Here is a 23,737-nt window from a genome sequence, read left to right as displayed (position 1 = left end):
AGTAACTAGAGAGTCAGAACTATTGACAGTAATCCGTGAGCATAGTGTTCATATATGGTGAACAAAAAGAATAGTATGCAGAGGTAATCGTTCTTCTGTGCGTGTAGAAACATGGTGCTGAAAAGCTGTATTAACTCTTACTGCTGTTTTCACGAGTGATGTGGTTTATTTATCCTGACACTCCATCAGAGGGCTATAGCTTTCTTGATGAATTGGGCAAAACCTAAATATAAAGAGGTTCATATTTGTGAAAAGCTAATTAACCAAGATGGTAGGTTTCCAGTGTACAGTCAGGGTATCTCAACTCTGCAGAAGTCCTAGGCATTATCTACTTTATGACATCAAATCCATGATCACTTTATCACAGGACAGATGCTGCTACATCACTGTCACATTTCAGCCTAGTCATTGCAAGGAAGTACCAGCACTTCTTCTCAGCTCACAGATGCTTAGGACTGGGATCCTTATCCTCACACCTGGCCTAAAGCCAACTACAAATAGATCTTTAATTGATATCTGATGGAAATACAAATGTTACCCTCAAAAGTGCAGAGACCTTGTGAGCCACACACCCTGGGAGAGGGACGCATAAGTACTCAGAATATCTACCCGGTTTTTAGAGGCCCCTTTACCCTTGGAGCATCTCTCACATGGAGCTGAGTTAAAGGACTTGAATGGCCAGCACGATCCAGACGCTCCTCTTCCTTATCACTGTTCTTTTTCATCTGGATGCTACAAAGCACAGGAGCACAAAAGGAGAAACAAGGCACAGGGTACTTATTATTGTTTTCCAGGAGTCAGTAAATCAGTGAATGTCAAAGGATGAATGGATCAATATAGTTACATCATGTCCCTTATACTAAGTTCACTTCCCCAGTAAAATGTATGTGTTAAAAAGCTCAAATTCTGTGTTCTTCCTGATGAATGCAGAATCAGAATGTGTCAACTGATGGAGGTTGAAATATGCTTGTGAGATGTGATGAAGAGATTCTTCAGCCGGGGGTGGTGGCACACACCTTTAATCCCAGCACTCGGGAGGCAGAGGCAGGCGGATTTCTGAGTTCGAGGCCAGCCTAAAGAGATTTTTCAGTTCCTTGGGGCTTCAAAATGCTTAAAGGAAATGATGATCATATGTGGTTTTATCGTGACATTTATTTTAATGAGAAGAGTGAGATGTCTTGATAGTATACGTGCTTGTCATTGCATCTGATATTCTGATTCTAACCCCAGAACCCCAAATAATGGAAGGCAGAAACTAGATACCAACAGTTGCCCTCAGATGTACTCCCTCCCAAACTGAATACATGCACTAGGTAGTTACATATTAAAACATAGACTCTTATGTTGCTTTATGTTCCCGTCCTCTAGAAAGCAAAAGAAAAAAAAAGAAAAAAAAAAGCTTTTTAGTTTTCTAATCTTTGCCTATACTCACCATCAGGAAAGACAGCCCAGTAGTAAGTAGCCTAACTAAATCTAATCACATGTACTGACCCAGTACACTTTTATCGATGTCAAAATTGCTTGTGTAAATGAATGGTGCCATGAGCTGACAGTTACTTTCTGTCCCTCTAGTTTTACCTCAACAATCTACTGTTACACCCTTCTCAACTGATGACCGTCCGTGTACCAAATCCTCATTGACCGTAAGAAACCCTCTTCCTTTATATAAGAGAAAATTACTTTAATGATTCCCTCATGTTTTTATGAGTATAGCACACTTGAAAAAGTAGAGTTGATTAAGTGTTTCATGTATGAAATATTTTATTTAGGAAGAGAAGGAAACGTAATTATATCAGGTTGGTAATTTAACAGAACTGTATCAGGTAGTGACTTTGAGTCAGGGCAGACTGTCTTCTGGACAATAATATTCTGCCTTCGATACCAGTATGTAAATTTCACACAGAAGGTGGTAGGCATATCATTCATGTAGACTTGAATGTTTATATAAGCATTTACTCCGTTTATGGCTTCTAGAGCCTGTGGTTTAGGTTGAATCTGATTATCTTCCCCAAAGATGGGTGTAGGGGAAGCATCATATGTCCTAGCATGGCATGTTCACTTGCCAAGAAGTTAAGACATAGGATGCATGCAAATTATTGGATTTCTTCACAAAAGGGGTTAGTATCACTAAATAGGTTTTAGGTTCACCATATTGTAATGTAACTCAGCGAACCTTCAGTAGAAGCCAACACATAAGGTTCCTGATGTGGCATTTAGTCAGTAAACATGGGAAACACTCTAGTTTTTGTCACAAAGTAGGATCTTGAGGTATTCTGTGTCAGTATCACATAATATACTAATACGGAACATTTCCCCTGAGTCTCTGATAGTCAGTAAGAGTCAGTAGATTAGTAAGAGATTAGATTAGCTCGCCAAACGTGGTACAATTATGTCCTGTCAAGAGGTGAACCAGAGCATGGTACACACAGGATTCAGCATCATCTAAGTCTCTTAAGCGTTTTCTTTCCTGTATGTTACAGGTGGGCTCAAAAAACGCCGGAACAGTATGTATCCTGCAGTCAGTGAAGACATGTGTTAGATATGAATTGTGTTAATACTGGATGTCTTTTGTCTGGTTGCACCACAGTGAGCAAATTGGCATGTGTTGATTGAAAAAATCAGATGTTTGTTCTAAAAAAAAAAAAAGAAAGTGGTGCCTGCAGTGAGAAATTGTAGCCCTGTGTGTACAGCTGCTGCTTCCAGCTGTGACCTCTTTAGTTTGGTGTTTTGTGCACGAGGCTGCATCTAAACCTATCTTATCTACACAGATATCCAAGTTACTCAACTCAATTTACAGGGAAAAAGTTTTGAAAAAAATCAGAATAGACAATTTACTTATGTGTTTAAAGTTTGCCACAGTCACATTTGGTAGCTTGATTTGCATTTTTCTAGGCAGTTGAATAAACCAAGATTCAGAGTAAGTGACAGAAATCTTTAGATATGCAGTGCAGCATTAGATTTAACACAACAGAGGGCATTAAAAATAAAAACAGGGAAGAACTTCCAGTTTTCCAACATCTGCCTGTAATAACTCAATGCTACAGGAATCCCAAAGACTGCTATGACTATCGCAGTGCTCAGAATACCTGTGGAGTGTAATTCACCTGCCTACAGACTTTATCAAGGATGAAAGAAAAGCCCATGGTTTTGTGCAGATTATGGCTCTGTGCTACATTGAAATTGGCTACATGTATGTGAACTGAGTTCATGCTAGACTTGGTTGGTTCCTTCTAGTAAAACCTGGTGAAAAGCTTTAACGGGTTGACAATATTTAGCATGAACACAGAGAAGAAGGCAACTAAGGCAAAGTATTCACTAAGAACTCTCGTCACCACCGAGATACTGCTCTGTGTTATCTAATTTTTTAAAAAGAATATAGGATATTTTGTTTTGGATTTGTTTGTTTGTTTGTTTTTCTTTTTGAGACAGGGTTAATGTGTATCCATGACTCTCCTGAAACTGATTATCCATCTGTCTGTCTATTTGTCTATCTATCTATCTATCGATCTATCTATCTATAAATCTATCTTCATGGCCTGGAACTCACATAGTTCCATCTGCCTCTGAGTACAGTGTACTGTTATAAAAGGAGTCGACTACCACATCCATGGAATACACATACAAAAGTGAGGTACATTATATGCTCCAAGAGACTTTCCTCTCAGTAGTGGTCAGCCTCCATAATTTAAGTGTGAATACTGATCTATTCAGCAGCAAACTACATGACTCAATATCATTATTTCAAGTGTTTTCTGCATAATTCATCTATAGTGTTAGCACTCTTCTACACTGTGGCTTGATTAATGGAATCTAGTGTGAGAATATGAACTAGCCCAGTTGTATCAGTGTCAGAACATGCTTAGGATGTCCAGGACCCAAAGTCTGTATCCTAGTTCTATATAAAATGTTCTCAGGATAGCATCATCCTATTAATACTTATCTTAGAGAAGTGAAGGAATGAGAGACACAAGCTCGAGTTCATTCTTTTCTGTAGAGTGAATTACATGCTAGACTAGAATAGACACCTTTCCCGAAAAAAAAATTTAAAAATAGAGAAGGTCAGACTGGTAAGGGAGACATGACCAGGTATGGTGCACTCTCACTGCCTGGGAGGCAGTACAAATATCTAAGCAGAAACTAAGAAAGGCCATACAGATGGGCAGTGAGGATGTCACCTACAAAGTGATGTGAACACACACTGCCTATTATATTACCAATGTACCAGGCTGCTGTTATTGTCAGTTCATGATGAGGACATGTCCAAGCTTGGCTAGTTGAAGGGAAGTTTCTGTTCAGTCCATCGTGTGACAACTTGGTCTTGGATAACTTTGAAACTGAGCATTTTTTAGAAAATACCTTAATGTGGTCCTCTGCTCAAGAAATCACTCACTGAAAGGTTGAAGTTCTTAGAGGAAGACCACATATTTCTTCTACAATAGGGACCGCTTATAGCTTCTTAGGTAAATAGGGAAAATAAATACATTCTCTGTTGCCCATGTGTAACCAACTGAAACCTCATGCTTCCTGGATGCATTCATATGTTGGTAAGTGTTCTGACATTTAATAGACACAACAAAGCAATTCTATGTGCTTTCCTTGAGGGCTAGCCATGTGTGTGTGTGTGTGTAATTGTATATCCATATACAATTTTGTTTTGAACTAAGATTCATAGGGTATCAAGTATATAGCACTGTAGTGAACATCCATCACTCAGAACTGAGAGTCGATAAATTTCAGTTTTTATGTTGCTCTAAGAGTGATATGGATTCTGTTTACAAGGTACAGCACCAACATAACAGAGACCTGGTTCTCTTCTCTGTACACTGTCACACCTACATGAAGTTATGACTTACCTACACCTTCAGTGTAATGCATGCTGGTGTGCAAGACTGAGTGATCTTTCAAAAGCACCACTGTAACTCCGATGATGGTGCCTGAGGAATGGTCATGAGATGGAACATGCAAACATAGACACATTATTGGTTTTCTCTGGTTTTTTTATTTGGTTTTTGCTTTGTTTGTTTGTTTTTTGTTTGTTTGCATTTTCAATGAAGCTGACACAACTTATCTCTGTTAATGCATTCCAAGTATTTACAATCATAAGAAATATCCGTCACCGGAATGCTGCTGTTACTGTGGATATGGAAGAACATCAAGCCCCAACTTGCTCATCCACACAAACACCACAAAACGAAACAAAAGGTACTGGGGAAATAGAATAACTTTATTAAATTATATCCAGTTGTTGTAGATCATAAGGTATGATACAAGGAAAAAAATGTGACCAGCATAGAAACATTTTCTTCTGTAGATGACGTTAATTTGCATACTTCATTAGGTTAAATTCAACCACAGAATTTGAAAACAGATTTAAATTTTGCCACTTGTTCTCATTGAGTAATGAGTGAGGGAAAAATGAGCTCAGTCCTGTCTGTGTCACTGTCACTTCACCTGCTGCAGACAGGAACATTTGAGCCATCCTCTCTATTACCTGTTCACAGACAACTGTAATGTGGATGGATTGAATGTCAACTGTCTCAAGAGTGACCCTGTGATTATCAAAAGTGTTGAGAATGAAGACAGACTTGAAATTAGATCACAGCATTTCTGGTCTGACCCCTTGGCAGTGAGTCCCTGGAGTGGTGTGTTACACCCTGTGCTTGGGAGGCTTAAAGAAATGGGAACGAACAGTAGAAACAAGGGAATGGCAGGAGGGGTAGGAGGTTTCTGTGGGTTTCTTTTTCTTTCAACAGCATCAAGGTGATCCCTGTCAGGTTGTATATTATTTGCTTCTGGCTCTGTCATTTGAAGGCAGTCTTTCACACTTAGCACTTTTCAGTCTATGTCAGTTTATGCCAAATGGCTGAGCCTGCCACTGTGGTTGACAGATCTCCATGGAAGCTGTGCCAAAGGCACTTTCCCAGTTGGTAGTGAAAAGGAATGTCTGTTTCAGCACAGTAGATTGAGTATGGAGTGCATACTTGCTGAGAACCATAGATGTAGGGGTTTCAGGCAGAGATTCAATGTAACAGGAGGAAAGAAACAGAGTGCTCATGTCCAGCTTACCTTCTTGGACAGTCAAGGATGTCAGCATAAAGAATGGTGGCACTAACAGTGGCACCGTTTGCTACCTCAGTTTATCACCACAAGATAAACATGCTCCACAGACATAACCAGGATTTCTTGATCTTATCCAATTGAGATAAGATTTCGAAAAGATCCAACTGAGATAAAATGTCACCACATACAAATTGTTATGGTCCCTTTGGGTTTTTATCTTAGGGTAAACCAGTATTGATGGTAAGATACAATCCTCTCCTGAGCACTCAAATGACCTATAAAGGCCTTCGCTGTGATCGCAATGATGTAGGATGTAGATCCTGTTCCTGTGGTCTCTTGGGAAAAAAAAAATTGTAGTAGTAATGCATTCTTGGTCCCCTTGTGACCATTTAGTCCCACTTTAAAGGACAACCACAGATTAGACTGACAAATAGCTAACAGGGTTCTCTACCATGACCTCCCTGCAACACTAGCAATGCCCTGACAAAGACCTAATGTATGTCTTTAGCTTGTACCAGCCTATGCTCCTTAATTTGACTAGCATTCTAAGTGATTGAGTCAAGGGAGGTGAGAGGCCGACATTCATCTCAGACCTTTTGACTTAATGCCTGAGGAAATGTATTCAACTGGCCTGTTCTTGGGGCTTTTAGAGGCATCCTTGTTTTAGCCTCCAAGATGCAGAGACTGGGTTTATGTGTTCTCCTAACATACTGCCAATGTTCCTCAGGATAAAAAATGCCAAGTCTTGGAGATCAGATCTTCAGGAAGCCGTCTTGCCATAGGATATTTTTTTCCTCTGTGCTGTCACTACTCCAGTCTCTCATTGTTGAAGTGGTCTGACTGCCCCATCTTTTCTGGGAACATGAGATTATAATCTAAGGAATCTCTGTCCTCTTAGTAGCTTCACTATAACTTTTCGTAGGTTCACAGCCTAGGCTCCTCAGAAGTATGTTTGCTTTTCTCAGATTCTCCCATTCCACAGTTGGTTTCGGCCTTTTTAAATAAGATGTATCTTTATAGTGTCTATCTGCTTCTGAACCCTGAGTCAGAGATACAGGATTCAGCTTCCAGTCCCACCTTTGCAGTCTTCCCTCTTATTACCTCTTACACCATCCTTCTCCAGCCACTTCTCATTTTTCTTGGTTGTCATGTTGTCTCTGGACTATATGTCTGCCAACCATGGAAGCATCTGTACTCCCTTTCAACTGTTGCATTATTGTTGATGCTGCAAACTTGTTCACCCAGTGTGACCTAACTCCCAGCCATGTCTCCAGCCTCGGCCTGGGGTATATCTTAAGTCTTTCTGTATTCACTAAATGTTTCTTCTTCACAAAGCTCATGAGACTGACAAGATCACTGGAAGAGAACAGAAAAGAAACTTTCTCAAGAAAAGCATGCCAGAATATGCAGTATCATTAGGCCATCTGGGTTAGACCTTTACTCTATGAACAGAGGTAAAGGACTGCTGGTGGGCAGCAGAGGCTGAAGAGGGAATAGTGATTATCCTGTGCCCAAAAGTCATCTCAGGAACTGTTATCTGTTTTATGGAACCAGTGAGATAGTTCAAAAGTAAGGCACTTGCTGTAAAGACTGAAGACAGGAATTTGAACCTAGAACCTATATGGTTTACTGAAACAACTGGGCACAAAAGGTTTACCTCTGCTGGATGGACAGTCAGTTACTGAGCCTCCCAAATAGAAGAAATATTTAAAAAAAAGTTTTTGAAAGTTTTATTTCATTGTTACATTATGTAACAGATTCTTTCAAATTGCTTTAGATTATCATTTCCTAGAGAGCAAATTCTTTTCCTCATTTTACTATAGGGTCTGCTTAGATCCATCACAACTCAAAAACCAGGTCAATGCTGATGAAAAATACTTTTTGTACTCAAGCTCCTATTCATTGATCAGGGACACAGAACAGACTTGGGAGTGGAACTGTGTCCCTGAAGCCAGAATATCAGAGTATTTAAGCTTGCAAATGAAGAGCATCTGTGCCAAGTTTTTGTTACATTTTCTACCAATAAGGATTTAGGAATAAAGGTTTTCCTTATGAGGTTGACCTATGTAAAGTGATACAGAATAGAGGTTTTACAGTCTAACCAATCAAATCCACTTGTTATTCTGTAGTTAGAAACAGCCATTATGTGTTAGAGAACAAAGGATGAATAATGGGAGTTGTGCTTAAGAAAAATCATGTTCTGAAAAAAATGACAGTACTTGGGACAAGTTTCTTTTGCTTGTTCCCAACAAGTTCCCTCCAAATCCTTTCTTTGCCTCCATTTCCCTTCCCAGAAGACAGTTCAGCTTTATCCCAACTACCTCGTTTCCTACATTTAGTTACATATACTAAGTCCATGCACTTTTACCCACATCAAGTAAATAATAAGCAGTGCCCTGAGCTGACTGTTACTCTGTGTTCCCCTACTGTTAGCTAAATTTGGTGACGGTACAACTTCAGAAGAGGACGAGGAAAAGTCACCACTGAGGAGGGTTAAGGTAAGAAGGGTTTTCCTTCCTCTAAGGTAGAAAGGTTATCTCATTGGTTCCCTTATGTTTCAGTGGGTATCACATTTGAGTCATGACACTAGTCAGAAGCATCATAGGTATTAGAGCATTTACTTATGAAGAGGATGGAATGGAGGAACTGTACCAACTTGGTCTTAGTTCAGTACATCACAACGTTATATACTGAATTATAAGGCTAATCACTTTCAAGTGGGAACATGTAAAAGGACACTCTGGTTAATCAATCTGCTGACACAAAAAACCTGAAAAGCACTTCCTCGGAGGCAAGTTATAAGCAGGCCGAGTCTAGGCCTGGACAGGAAACTACTAAAGTTACTCTGGGATCAAACAGGATCTTATAAGAACATAATGGATGGAGTGGAGAAAACCTACAGCGGCTGTGAAGGCCCTGATGCATTGTCTTCTAATGGTCATGAATTTATTGTAAAAAGAGAACATGCATTAACATCAGGAACAATACAGACCATGTGGAGCCATCCAGGTTAGTTTGCTGAGAATGGAACCAATGAGGTCAATATTAGAGCGATCCCCTCACATGTGCTATTGAAAGTGTGCATGAATTTGACCTATAAGGTCCCCTATACTAACAGCTCCATTGAAATTCCAGAATTCCCAATTGCATCCCAAATTGCACTGGAACTGCTGATGGCCCCGAACTTCCTAGATTGTCAAATAAAATAAATTATAATAAACTTATTTTTTTCAGCATTAAAAAAAAAAAACTGGCCCGGCGTGGTGTCGCACGCCTTTAATCCCAGCACTCGGGAGGCAGAGGCAGGCGGATTTCTGAGTTCGAGGCCAGCCTGGTCTACAAAGTGAGTTCCAGGACAGCCAGGGCTACACAGAGAAACCCTGTCTCCAAAAACCAAAAAAAAAAAAAAAACTGAAGAAATATTTGCAACTGAATGTTTATTGCAGCACTCCCAAGCAACCACTGTCAGATGAATAAGGAAATGGCTCAGAACCAATGTTACAATCACAAAAATAGTGAACTGCTGCTTTATAGTCAGGATTGCATTCACTCTACTCAGTCTGTACACCTGTGTCTGTCATCAGCTCACCCATGACTGTCACAGCAGAGAACACGGTCAAATGGATTGTCAAAGCAATCCATTTACATACAGCCCACAAAAAAACATACAGGAATCAACTCTGCAGGCCATACCAGATGCTGTCCCAATCACTACATAGGGACAGCTAGAGATGTGTAGATAGACCCCATGTCAAACATCCCAGTACTAAGACTGCATTTTCTTCTTGTCTCTGCCTTTTCTGGATAGTTACCATATCTAGTGTTCATTCGCAAGAAGTCTTGTGTCACCGCCCCTAAAATATAAAGACAAAAAAAAAAAAACCCACAGGCATCACATTACTGTTAACATTAAAGAAGAACACAATAGTCCTCTGTAATGGTCCATCTCACAAGCCAGATCCATAATTATAGTTTTTCAACAGGAATTCAGGTTCGGGAAAGGATCATCATAGACTAGACCAATGACAGTAAGCTCAGCAGAAAACAAAACAGAGCACCACTCACATGCACTCCTGCTGCAGGATCTTCACAGGCAGGCTGGCAACTCACTGGTCAGGTTTCACTACAGAAAGAGGTACCATGACATGTTATGAGTAAGAACTGCATAACAAACAAGACTTAAACTTCACTTAAACACAATGGTCTTCTCTCAGAAGCTGAATCTACCCTTATATATCTAACTTTTTTAAAGATTTATTTATTGATTTTATGTATATGAGTCTACCATTGCTCTCTCCAGACACTCCAGAAGAGAGCATCAGATCCCATACAGATGGTTATGAGCTACCATGTGGTTGCTGGGAATTGAACTTAGGACCTCTGGAAGAGCAGTTGGTGCTCTTAACCACTGAGCCATCTCTCCAGCCCTCTTACTTCTTTTATTTTTTTTTTATTTTTTTTATTTAAGATTTATTTATTTATTATATGTAAGTACACTGTAGCTGCTGTCTTCAGACACTCCAGAAGAGGGCATCAGATCTCATTACGGATGGTTGTGAGCCACCATGTGAAAGAAAGATGAAATTTCAAGACCTTTAAGTCATATAAAGTACTCAGAAATTGCTGGCTGTTTGTGAGCCTAGAGGCTGCCTGGGGCTGAGAACAAAGAAAAACAAACCTGAGCATTCCTGGGAACAGCTTGACCATAAAGATAAAGATAAAGAGGAATATGAGGACATAACATCTGCACTGAGTCAACAACTCACAGAACCCTGACACCCTGACCTGCACATATTCTTTTGCTGATGTTTGAATAAGCCAATAGTGTGTCACTATGCTTAATTCCCCACCTCTAAGCCCTTTACCCCATAAAAACCCCTAGCTTTCGAGCCTCTGGGGTCGAATCCACTGTCTCCTGCATGAGATAAGTTTTGACCTGGAGCTCTGTCATTAAACTACCTCGTGTGTTTACAGCAAGAAGGATTCTCGTGTTTCTTTGGGTGCACTCTCTCTCCGGAGACTAGAGTGATGGGTCCCCGAAAGGGGGTCTTACACATGTCCTTGCTGGGATTTGAACTCAGGACCTTTGGAAGAGCAGTCAGTGCTCTTAACCACTGAGCCATCTCTCCAGCCCCATGTAGATCAACACTTTTGTTTGTTTGTTTTTTGGGACAGGGTTTCTCTGTATAGCCCTGGCTGTCCTGGAACTCCCTTTGTAGACCAGGCTGGCCTCGAACTCAGAAATCAGCCTGCTTCTGCCTCCGGAGTGCTGGGATTAAAGGCGTGGAGTACCACGCCCGGCTCTTACTTCTTATAATAATTCTAAATTCCCCCTTTTCTTTTCAACCTCCTTTCCCTTACCTGAGAGAGAGAGAGAGAGAGAGAGGAAAAAGAAATCCCTGAATCTAACCTTACTATTTTGTCTCCTCCCTGTCCAAGAACATAATTATTTGTAACCATCCCCCTTTAAAAGACAACAAACATCTGACATCTATTGATCTATTGAATAGCAAAAATTCCTTTACCCTACTTCTTGGGAATGGGTGATAAAGTTCGCTTATAATTGTTCCCAGTTGATTTTAGATGTAGAATCTGTTTTGGGAGGCCCAAGACAATTAAAAAAAATGTTTAGTATTAAGAAAGCTAGTGCTGGGTGTGGTGGCACACTCCTTTAATCCCAGCACTCAGGAGGCAGAGGCAGGCCGATTTCTAAATTTGAGGGCAGCCTGGTCTACAGAGTGAGTTCCAGGACAGCCAGGGTTATACAGAGAAACCCTGTCTCGAAAAACCAAAAAATAAAAAATAAAAAAATAAAAAATAATAATAATAATAATAAAAGAAAGAAAAAAAAAGAAAGCAAGCTAGCTGTAACATTTGTTGTCCAGTCTCTCTATGCTGAGAAAGTGCAGGCTTAAATGAAGTTCCAATTCGAACAGTCTGAAAGACTGGACCAAGTGAGATAGCTTGATAGAAGTTGTTCCAGAAGCAAGTCTTTAGAGGAAACCAGTTTTGATGTAGTTGAGGTAGGCTCAGGCAGGGAGGTGGAATAGTAAGTCTCAGCATCTCAGCAACCTTGAGGGTGAATCCTGTCAGGACTGTATTATTGGTTGTTTTTTCCTATGAACCTAAAGCTTTTAGAGGTAATATATATTTCTATATTAATACAATGTATGGAATGTGCAATGTGCACAGATCAGTTAAAGATGATTTTCTTTTTTTGGGGGGGGGTGGGGTGGATGGGTGGGTGGTTTCAAGACAGGGTTTCTCTGTGTATCCCTGGATGTCTTGGAATTCACTTTGTAGACTAGGCTGGCCTTGAATTAAGAAATCTGCCTGCCAACGGGCGTGGTGGCCCACGCCTTTAATCCCAGCACTTGGGAGGCAAAGGCAGGCGGATCTCTGAGTTCGAGGCCGGCCTGGTCTAGAGTGAGTTCCAGGACAGCTGGGCTACACAGAGAAACCCTGTCTCAGAAAAAAAAAAAAAAAAAGGAGTGCTCGTGCCTAGGGCCAGGCTCTTAGCTGCTATCCCGCCTCTGCAGCCACATCATCACTTTAAAAAAAAGAAATCTGCCTGCCTCTGCCTCATGAGCGCTGGGATTAAAGGTGTGCGCTACCAGGCCCAGCTAAAGACGATTTCCTGTTCCTTGTTTGAGCAGGTAAAAGACAACTGTCTTTGTTTATGAGCTAGTTTGATCATATAACCAAACTGCAATATAAATCTTCATTCATGCCATATGAAAGGATGGAATGATAAATCTTGAATACTCTGTAGCCAATAAGATCCATTGACTATGTCTATCTGACGTTCTCGTTAGAGACATTTTTATGTCTCTGCCAGTTTGAGGACTGACCCATGTAGAGGGATCAGGAAATCATGTTAGCAATTCTGTTTGATCTTCTTGATTTCTTTTTTCCTATCTGTAGTCAAGATCATCATGGGGTCTTCCTCTATCAAATCTGATTTTTTATCAGTTTGGGTGGAATCCATAATTTTTCTTCTCCTGTATGAATGTATGCACAGCTCCTTCCCCAGAGTAAGACATTTCATGATCTCCATTTTGAGGTTAATATATCATTGAAATAAACAGGCTGATATAATTCAGTATTTTCCTATAATCCAGTGTCTTCAGTGGCCATTGTTTTTTGTTTATTAGCATTTAAGAAATTTCAAGTTAATAAAGCATTTTGCAATCTATCTTTGGGATTTTTTGATATTCCTCTCTGTTTATTAAGCATTTCTTTTAAAGTACAATTGCACCTTTCAAAGACTATTTGTTCTGTAGGATTGTTGTTATACCTCTAATATGCTTTACATATTAATATATAAATTTTAAAGAACTTTATTAGTGACATATGTTGGAGCATTGCCAGTTTTAATTTGTATAGGTATACCCATAATTGCCATAACTTCTAATAAATGCATAATGACAGAATCAGTTCCACTTGTTGAATAAACAGTGACCAAGCCAGCTCAGTCAACAGGTTCTCCAGCACGGGAGTGAGGATTAAAAAGAAAAAAGATGCTGGGCATGGTGGCAGATGCCTTTAATCCCAGCACTGGGGAGGCAGAGGCAGGCAGATTTCTGAGTTCAAGGCCAGCCTGGTCTACAGAGTGAGTTCCAGGACAGCCAGGACTACAGAGAAACCCTGACTCGAAAAACAAACAAACAAAAAAAGACAGTTAGACAACATTGTAGCGTGATCCCAGTCAATTCTGAGACTGAAGGCAAATTTTTATTTTCCAATCCACTTTTATTTTTGGTGGGGGGGTTTGGAGACAGGGTTTCTCTGTGTAGCCCTGGCTGTCCTGGAATTCACTCTGTAGACCAGGCTGGCCTCAAACTCAGAAATCCTCCTGCCTCTGTCTCCAAAGTGCTGGGATTAAAGGTGTGGGAGACCACGCCCGGCCCAATCCACTTTTTATACCATTTTAATTACATGCAAGTATTTTGGGCAAGCAGTACAATAAGGAACTAACAAAGCAGCAAGTCCCGAAATTACTCCAGTTTTAAAAAGGGCTTGTCATAATGACCAAAATACTTGAACCCACTTCCTCGTCCAAGTCCAGAATCTTGCCTGAAGCCTAGTTCTTCTGTTCCACCCTAAGACTAAAATTCTTGCCTTACCCTACTTCTCTATTATAGCCTAAAGTTAGATTCTTGCCAAAACTTACTTTCTTATTATGCCCTAATGTCAGATTCCTGCCTGAGCTTACTCCTTGTCATGGCCAATGTCAGATTCCTGCCAAGCTGTACCCCAGAAGGCTCTCCACAAAACAGAGAAGTTAACTTGGAATCATCCTGAATAAGTTCAGCAGTTTCTATATGCAAAAAAAAACTCTTTGGCATATTTAGAGTTAGTTACTATATTAAGAGATTTTTGAAAATGTAATTATACCATAAGTATTTCATATAATCCTGATTTTATCCTGATTCATAAGGACTTTTAACCACCTTACTTATATCTTCTGACTTATATCTTGCCTTTCCTGATTTATTTGCATCAGTGTAAGATGTAGGCATGACAGAAATTAGAATTCTTTTTATTATACAAGGGAAAACTCCAATTAGTTCTTTTTATAAATTGAAGCCACTTGCTTTTTGGATATTTGTTATTAATTTCTTTCAAAAATTACTGTAAGCTCTTTGCCAGTATTCATCTTGTGTCATAGTGAGGCAGACTCAGCCTTAGTAAAGGTACCAGTCTCAGTACCACAGCATAGTACCACAGTCTCAGTACCACAGCATAGTACCATCCCAGCTAGTTGACAACGTCACATTTTTCCCATTAGAATCAATTCAGAAACCTTTTCTATGTAGGTTTTTAACTTTTTACTCTGTTTGTGTACTAAAAATATCCATTCTAAGATTAAAATCTTCCATCTGCTTAAGAATTTCTGTAGGAGAATGAGTAGAAGGAAGGATAACTAAGATGCAGGCGACCTTTGCATATGATCTAGATCCTGTAGTTTCTTCTCTGTCAGAGGTGACTCTTTTTCAGCCTCTGCTGATAATTTTCTTGGGCTACTTAAGTCTTTATCACTTTGTAAGACATGAAATAAAATACTTTATGAGTTTCCAAATACAGACAGACTTTTTCAATTTAACTCTTAATTAATATTTTTCATAATAGTTTCATAATTGTTCCTGCTGTATGTTGTTTATTATTATAACAAAAGAGCCTTTTATTAGACAAAGGGGAAAATGTAGGCATAATGTTTCTGTACACTGTGTAAAGTTTACCCTGTGTTATTCAAGTGCAGATCTCTCTGCCCTCATATCTTGTTTCAATCATGACACAGCATAGAATTGCTTAGACCAAGAATCTCCTGTCTCAAGTTTCTGTAAACAGTTATTACCATTTATTCTCTGCCTGAAAATAAATGATGACCACCCAGTGGCTGCACAGAATAGAGAATAGTGCAGCATCAGCTATTGAGGTTCAGATTTAAAGAAATATGACTTCTGTGTGATTATTGAGAAATAGTATAAGGTAAAGAAATATAGCCACTGGATTAATTCACAGCTGGTATATATATACATATATAATTCATTTATACAAGAGAGTGGGAATTCTTATTGCACAACCCATACAACATGACAGTAGTCAGACTGCCTCCAACTCTTAGGAGGCAGAGAGAATCATGGGTATGTTCATGTTCACTTGCAGCCCTATCTGAGTAAGGCCTGGTTACCCCAGTGGTCTCAGTTTTCTTACACCAGCAGTGAAGGTTTTAATTGTAATATTATCAGGTAGTACATTAATCAATCAATAACATCAGGATGGGTTTTAAAAAATTTTTTTTTCTGGGCTGGAGAGATGGCTCAGCGGTTAAGAGCACTGACTGCTCTTCTGAAGGTCCTGAGTTCAAATCCCAGCAACCACATGGTGGCTCACAACCACCCATAATGAGATCTGAACCCCTCTTCTGGTGTGTCTGAAGACAGCTACAGTGTACTTACATATAATAAATAAATAAATCTTAAAAAAATTTTTTCTACTATATAAGCAAGGTATATTATAATGTAAAATACACATGAGAGCCTTTCACAAAAAAATAAAAAAAAGAAGCTGGTCTTCAGGTTCCCTTTTACAAGCCTAGAGTAAATTGATTGAGGAGAAATGTGCTATTACAGGAGTTGGTGTCTTTTGAGGATATCACTGTGAAGTTCACCTGGGAGGAGTGGCAGAATCTCAACGACGCTCAGAAGATGCTGTACAGGAGTGTGATGCTGGAGACATATAATAGCCTGCTGTCACTGGGTAAGTATCAGGAGCAAGCACCAACCCTGCAGGAAATATATGGGCACTTGTAAGGTTGAGAGCTAAGGTTCTAGGCCACGAATTGTATGACTGTTCACTGCTCTCTAGGGAAAGGTGCACATTTGCACTTTAGTTACATAGATCCTAAAACCTGGTTTTATCTTTCTCCAAAGAACATTATAAGCAAAAATTTTCCAAGTCCTATACCATTTTCTGTTAACAGGGCAATGCATCCCTAAACCTGAGCTGATCTTTAAATTGGAACAGGGAGAGGAGCCATGGACAGCAGAAGAACCTGCAAACAAGACTCTGCCAGGTTGGTTGTCGGTACTTGTGGATGGGGAGACTGTGTGCAGCAAAGGTTGGCCATATCATCAGTTTATCCCCAAGTTCCATATCTGAGGGCTCAAACAGGTTTGTTATGTAGTCTGCAAGGAGAATTCTCTTACATGTGTTCCTGCATTGCAGTTTGATGAAATAGTTCTTTTTTTGTTTTTTTGTTTTTTGAGACAGAGTTTCTCTGTGTAGCCCTGGCTGTCCTGGAACTCACTTTGTATACCAGGCTGGCCTTGAACTCAGAAATCTGCCTGCCTCTGCCTCCCGAGTGCTGGGATTAAAGGAGTGTGCCACCACGCCCGGCAATTTGATGAAATATTTCTTAGACCCTCCCCAAACCCCCAATTGGCTTACTTCTGTAATTTGATGTTTTTTTCCTGATACTTCTTTTTTTCATAGCTTCAATTGCTTCTTGCACTCTAAGCTGATGGGGATTTTTTTTTCAGACATATTTCATGTGCTTGTTTTTGTTTTAGCACATTCTAATGAGGCAGCTTTCAAGTGCTGGTTCTTGTATATTTTATATAAATAAAAATGTAAAAGTAATGTCCTTACATCATAGAATTAATTTTAATAAAAGACAAATAAGTTTATTTATACTGAGGAGTCACAAACAAGTATATGTAATGTTGAACCAGAGTATAATGAATAATAGAGTGTGTTTAAAGTTAAAGAGTATTTCACTTATGAAGTTAATGAGAGAATACAAAAACAGATTTAGAAGTTAGGCTATGATCGAAGAAATCATGAGGACCCATGGGCAGGGGTGTTTCCACTTGAGAAAGAATCAAGAGCTTTTCTTCCCAAGGAGAAGTGAGACAAGTTTTCAAGTTGAAGAATTCAGCTTCTCCTTTTTGGGATGAGGGCTGTAATTTAAAGGTAGCACTTGTTTAACTTTTCTTCTCTCATTCTAAAGCAACAAAGATAGGAACTGTAGAAGCCACTTTTTATGAAATTAAGAGAAGTCAAGTCTGTGAAACATGACAGCATCCTTGAGAATTGATGAATTACTAGATGGTGGTGTGTGCATCACGGCTCTGGAGGCAAATGTTAGGCTCATGGTTATCACAAGTAGCCACATGTTTTAGAGATGATGTACAGCATACATGTTTTTCTGGAGCAGTAAACAGGAGTTTCCTTGTACTTATTTTGGTGCAGAAAAAAACAGGACATGTTGTTCAGTTGAGGCCTCGATTACTGCAATGTTTCCGGTGGAAGTAGAAAGGAAGAAATTAGGCAGAGGCAGGCAGATTTCTGAGTTCGAGGCCAGCCTGGTCTACAAAGTGAGTTCCAGGACAGCCAGGGCTGCACAGAGAAACCCTGTTTCAAAATAAACAAAAAACAAAAAACAAAACAAAACAAAAAAAAAAGGAAGGAAGAAATTTCAAATTTGAAATTCTCACAGTCTGTTGTCATTTTTAATAACTCTAATCAAACAGCAAACATGATGCAAACTCACAGCATAATGGAGGCTTCTGGCTAGGAAGCAGCCTATCAGAGTTTGCTCACAATCTGCAAAGAGGATGTCCTAGAAATTAGTGCCTCTTTTAGACCAGAATAAAGAGAATGGCAGAAAGAAAAGGTCATCACTGTCATGTATTAAAGTATACATGTGACTAGAACCTTGTTAAAAAAAAGTAACCATTGTCTGAGTGGAAAACTATACCTAGCCATTGGTGGATATTTTAACAAAATATTGCTTCATTTGTGAAGCAATACTTTACTAATACTTTAATACTAGGAAACTTATCAGTGTATTTCAGTATAGTAAATTAAGGAGCAAACTAAAGTTTATAAGCTAATACTTACATGAATTTAGTAACAGTATGTGCTAGTAGACTAGAAATTGGTTTGTTTATTTATTTATTTATTTATTTATTTATTTATTTATTTATTTATTATATGTAAGTACACTGTTGCTGTCTTCAGACACACCAGAAGAGGATGTCAGATCTTTTTACGGATGGTTGTGAGCCACCAAGTGGTTGCTCGGATTTGAACTACGGACCTTTGGAAGAGCAGTCGGGTGCTCTTACCTGCTGAGCCATCTCACCAGCCCTAGAAATTGTTTTTTACATAAACATGAGAATCCCATTAGACACTCTTAAAAATAATTCATAGAGCCGAGCGTGTTGACTCATGCCTTTAATCCCAGCACTTGGGAGGCAGAGGTAGGTGGATTTCTGAGTTCCAGGCTAGCCTGATCTACAAAGTGAGTTTCAGGACAGCCAGGGCTATACAGAGAAACCCTGTCTTGAAAAAACAAAACAAAACAAAATTCATAGAAACTACTTTTGTTTGTTTGTTTGCTTGTCTTTTTAGTATTCTGCGGTGTGGATGGCATAATTGAGACCAACCAGAAGAGTCGAGAGAGACATTTGTGGCAAGTTACTGCCAGCAGCCACAATAGAGTAACTGAGGAAGCACATGGATTAGAAGACACTTTTTATTTATACTCCATGAATATTTCAAGTTTTGTTGTAAATAATAGAAACTGTTCAGGAGTGAAGCCTGAGGAGTTGAATGGATACCTGAATAGATGTCTCCCTTCGGAGCCTCATGGATTGTGTATTGTAGAGCAATATAATGACTGTTGTGTAGCAGGGAAATCTGTCAGATGTCCTGAGCAGTTGGGTCAGCATTCTAAGATTGAAACTGGACAGCAGGATTTCGAATATATCAGAGAAAGGAAAGATACAAAGGAGGGAAAACTATTGAAAAAAATTGCTCCATCTAAAAGACTTCAAGTGGGACCGACTTCTTGTAAGCATAGTGAGTGTGAGCCGCTTTCTGTTGGGTCAGATGTCACGGCTAATGTCCGGAAGGCAACTTTTAGTAAGAAGGGTAAGCTCACTAAACACCAGGCAACATACTCAGGGAGAAAATCCTGTAAATGCCTTGAAAGTAAGAAACCCTTTCCCAGTGAATTAGACATTCTAGAACATCAGAGGACACATAACCAGAAAAAAGACCATGTATGTATCCAGTGTGAGAAACCCTTTAGCACTAAATCTTCCCTTACTATTCATCAGAGAATACACACAGGAGAAAAGCCCTATGGATGTAGTGAATGCAATAAAACCTTCAGACAAAGGTCAGCTCTCATTGTACATGAGAGGACTCACACTGGAGAGAAACCCTTTGAATGTTATGAGTGTGGTAAAGCCTTCCAACATAAGTGGTATCTCAAAACGCACCAGAGAACTCATACTGGGGAGAAACCATATGAGTGTATAGAATGTGGAAAAGCCTTTCTAAAGAAGTCATACCTCAAAATGCATCAGGGAACTCACAAGAGTGATAAACCATATGAATGTGAGAAATGTGGAAAAACCTTCCATAACAGGTCATACTTCAACATGCATCACAGAACTCACACAGGTGAGAAGCCCTATGCATGCAGTGAGTGTGGAAAAGCCTTTTACCAAAAGTCAGACCTCAGGAGGCATCAGAGGATACATAACAGTGAGAAATTACATGAATGTAAAGAATGTGGAAAAGCCTTTCAAAATAAGTCATACCTCAAAACTCACCAGAAAGTTCACACAGGTGAGAAACCGTATGAGTGTAAAGAGTGTAGGAAAGCCTTTCAAAACAAGTCATATCTCAACAAGCATCAGATAATTCACACAGGTGAAAAGCCCTACGAGTGCAACAAATGTGGGAAAACGTTTCAGTGGAAGTTAGTCCTCAGCAAGCATCATAGAATCCACACAGGTGAAAAGCCCTATGAATGCATTCAGTGTGGAAAAATGTTTGGCTACAAATCATCCCTCATTGTACATGAGTTGATTCATTCTGGGGAGAAACCTTATGAATGTAATGTATGTAGAAAAACCTTTTCACAGAAGTCAAACCTAAGCCGGCATCAAAGAACTCACCGACATGGGGAGCTATGAGAGGAACGGGTATGGATGCCCAGCAGCCAATTCACTGACTTGGGGAAGACAAGGTGAAGTCAAGGACAGGGCAGACACTGCTGCATACCAGGCTGGAAGGGTGCAAACAGTCCGGGAGGGGAAGGAGCTTGGTCTGGTTTGGAGCAAGTGACAGCGGGTAGGAGGAGAGAGAGGTCTTCAGGAGTTTTAGTGTCATGGCTTCTTTAGGTGAAGGCGTTCTCTGAGGCAGTCTTTAATGAAGAAGCTCTCTGAGATGATCTTAGCTTGTTTGTATTACTTTATTGGGGGTGGATAGGCTTTATTCTGGGTGAACAAGGGATTATGTAATTTTGGGGAAGGGTGTGAGAAACTCCAGGAAGGGAAAGTCATTGGCTGAAGGCTAAGGTTATTGAGATGTCTCATTAGCATGGAGAGGTGTTCCAGATGCTGTGCTATGTGACTGACTGCCTATGGCCACATTAGTTACAGTTCATGATTACAAGCTCCAGGGTGGGGCATGGAGGCAGGGAGGGGGCAGCCCTACTCCTGCTGTCTCAGACCTCCCAGGTTCCCAGAGTTTGAGCATACTTCCACCTCACCAGTCTCATGCCCATCTGGTGGCATGGTCCACCTGCCCTACATCCAGATAGACCTTTAAGCCTTAGAGTGCATCAAGAATAACAAGCAAGAATCCACTCCAGGGGAGGGGCTGGAGAGATGGCTCAGCAGTTAAGAGCACTGTCTGCTCTTGCGGAGGTCCTGAGCTCAATTCCCAGAAACAAAGGAGGGTGTCTGATGCCCTCTTTTGGTGTGTCTGAAGACAGCTACGGTGTACTCATATCAATAAAGTTTTTTTTTTTTTTAAAGAATCCACTTCAGTTTGAGTAGTGTTCTTTGTATAAAACAAATGTCAATTTACAAGAGAGAATCTACACAGGGTTAAGAAAGTTTAAGAATGTGTTGAGTGACTGTGAAGGAAGTTTCCCTAGTACTGGCACTTGAGAACTTATAAAATCACTCGCATAGGAATACACTTTTATAAATGTAATAGCTGAGGAAAAATGTCCTCCTAGAGGTCAAAACTTGGAGTGCAGCTAAGTACTTACATAGGAGGAAACATGAATGTAAAGAATATAAAAGTTTGCCGGGCAGTGGTGGCACACGCCTTTAATCCCAGCACTTGGGAGGCAGAGGCAGGCGGATTTCTGAGTTCGAGGCCAGCCTAGTATACAAAGTGAGTTCCAGGACAGCCAGGGCTATACAGAGAAACCTGTTTCAAACAAACACACAAACAAAACAAAACAAAACTGTTTGGAAGTCACTCCTTGTTAAATATGAGATCATCCTGTGAAGAAAGTCTCTGTGAATGGAGTCACTGGGGAAATGCTCTGGGAGAAGTTTCACCTCAGAGACTAAAAGAAGTCTTAGTGTTGGTGAACATCGTTCAGAACCTTTCACCCCAGAATTTATCCTGTTTACAAGTAATGCGGCATACGGGAGGGAGCAGAGACTGAGGGAATGGCCAACTAGTAACCAGCCTAACTTGAGACCCATCCCATGGGCCAGCACCAATCCCTAACACTATTAATGATACTCTTAGGCTTGCAGACAGGAGTAAGTTATCCTCTGAGAGGCTCCACCCAGCAGCTGACTCAGATACAGACACCCACAGCCAAACAGTGGATGGAGCTTGGGGACTCTTATGGAAGAATAGGAGGAAAGATTATGGGGGCCGAAGGGGATAGGAATTCCACAGGAAGACCAACAGAGTTAACTAATCTGGGCCCTTGGGGTCCTCAGAGTCTGAACCATCAACCAAAGAACATACACAGGCTGGACCTAGGCCTCCCTGCTTATATGTAGCAGATGAGCATCTTGGTCTTCATGTGGGTCCCGAACACCTGGAGCAGGGGCAATCCCAAAAGCTGTAGCCTGTTCAGGATATGTTGTTCTAGTTGAGATGCCTTGTCTGACCTCGGTGGGAGAGGAAATGCCCAGCTGTGCAGAGGCTTGAAGTGCCAGGGTTTGGGGATGTATACCCAGGGGGCCACCCACCCTCTCAGAGGAGAAGGGGATGAGGTGATGGGAGAAGGATTGTGGGAGAAAGTGACTGGGAGGGGGTGGTGAGTGGGATGTAAAGTGAATAAGTTAAAAAATTAAAAACAAACAAAAGAAACCAATCATTGGCATATATCACAAAATGCACACAAAGAAATAATACTGGGTAGCAGAGTAATTATGTGGCCCCCAGAGACTATTTTCTTATCTCTGGAAATAGGTGACAACTTTCAGCCTCCACTTGTGGCTATTACAATTTAAATGAGCTCTGCTGGGAGACTCTGAACTCAATTGATGAGTAGTACTAGACTTGCCAGTCTGAGAGATGATAGCAGATAGTGGTCTTCAGGTTCTTTGTCAGGTCGGAGTGAATGCTCATGACCCGAAGGGCATCTTTGTAGAAGTGGGTAGGAGAAAGTTACTGCAGGTTAAGAATTGTTTGATGAAAATAGATCTCTAACCTTTATCTCTGTGCCATGTATCTGGTGCATTAGTGAGAAATAAATGTATAATGTTTAGTCTTCCCAACTGTGATCTGTTCTCATTATATTACCAAGAACTCATTATTGGTAATTCATTTTATGAATACAGAGAATCTTTCAGAGAGATGTGAGTAGCCCTTTATCAGCACATTCATACAGAAGAGAAGCCTCCCTTGAGTCCCAGGTTAATTGTAGAAAAATAAAATGTGGAAAAAAACCACAGTGAATCATTTTGGGGAATGCTTTTTATTATGTGAGTGTATCTCATTGAAAAAAGTAGATGTCAAATGTTTTTATAGTATTTCCAGGTTTTTTTTTTTTTTTTTTGGTGTTTTGAGACAGGGTTTCTCTGTATAGCCCTGGCTGTCCTGGAACTCACTTTGTAGACCAGGCTGGCCTCAACTCAGAAATCCGCCTGCCTCTGCCTCCTGAGTGCTGGGATTAAAGGCGTGTGCCACCATGCCAGGCATGTATCCAGTTTTATAAAAAATTATAATACATAGAGACATACCAACTCATGCATTATACATATGGATAGAGGTACTGTTAAATTTAACTTTAACAACAAATATTTGAATATTTACCAGACATAAAACACATGGAGTAGCTGGGCAGTGGTGGCACATGCTTTAATCCCAGCACTTGGGAGGCAGAGGGAGG

General features: G+C 40.2%; 1 protein-coding gene, 1 non-coding gene and 1 pseudogene across 2 annotated transcripts; 2 read left to right on the top strand and 1 right to left on the bottom strand.

Annotated features, from left to right (window-relative positions):
- Positions 1-2,493: 2,493 nt before the first annotated feature.
- LOC147002103 (uncharacterized) lies at positions 2,494-21,549 on the top strand. Its single transcript, XM_085827866.1, has 6 exons — positions 2,494-2,504; positions 5,089-5,202; positions 8,494-8,558; positions 16,197-16,323; positions 16,547-16,639; positions 18,982-21,549. Exons 2-6 carry the CDS (start codon positions 5,142-5,144, stop codon positions 20,556-20,558), a joined length of 1,923 nt encoding a protein of 640 aa, XP_085683992.1. The 5' UTR covers positions 2,494-2,504; positions 5,089-5,141; the 3' UTR covers positions 20,559-21,549.
- On the top strand, positions 8,937-9,269 carry LOC147002105 (elongin-C pseudogene; annotated as a pseudogene).
- LOC147002104 (small nucleolar RNA SNORD50) lies at positions 10,005-10,076 on the bottom strand. The gene has a single exon (XR_015044581.1). It is a non-coding gene; the product is annotated as a small nucleolar RNA SNORD50 (small nucleolar RNA).
- Positions 21,550-23,737: the final 2,188 nt, after the last annotated feature.

This window comes from Mus caroli, unplaced genomic scaffold (assembly GCF_978045245.1).
Source record: "Mus caroli unplaced genomic scaffold, Mus_caroli_1 scaffold_11, whole genome shotgun sequence".
Lineage (NCBI taxonomy): Eukaryota > Metazoa > Chordata > Mammalia > Rodentia > Muridae > Mus > Mus caroli.
The sequence above is the reverse complement of the archived record's forward strand: the minus strand, read 5'-3'. Positions and strand labels throughout refer to the sequence as shown.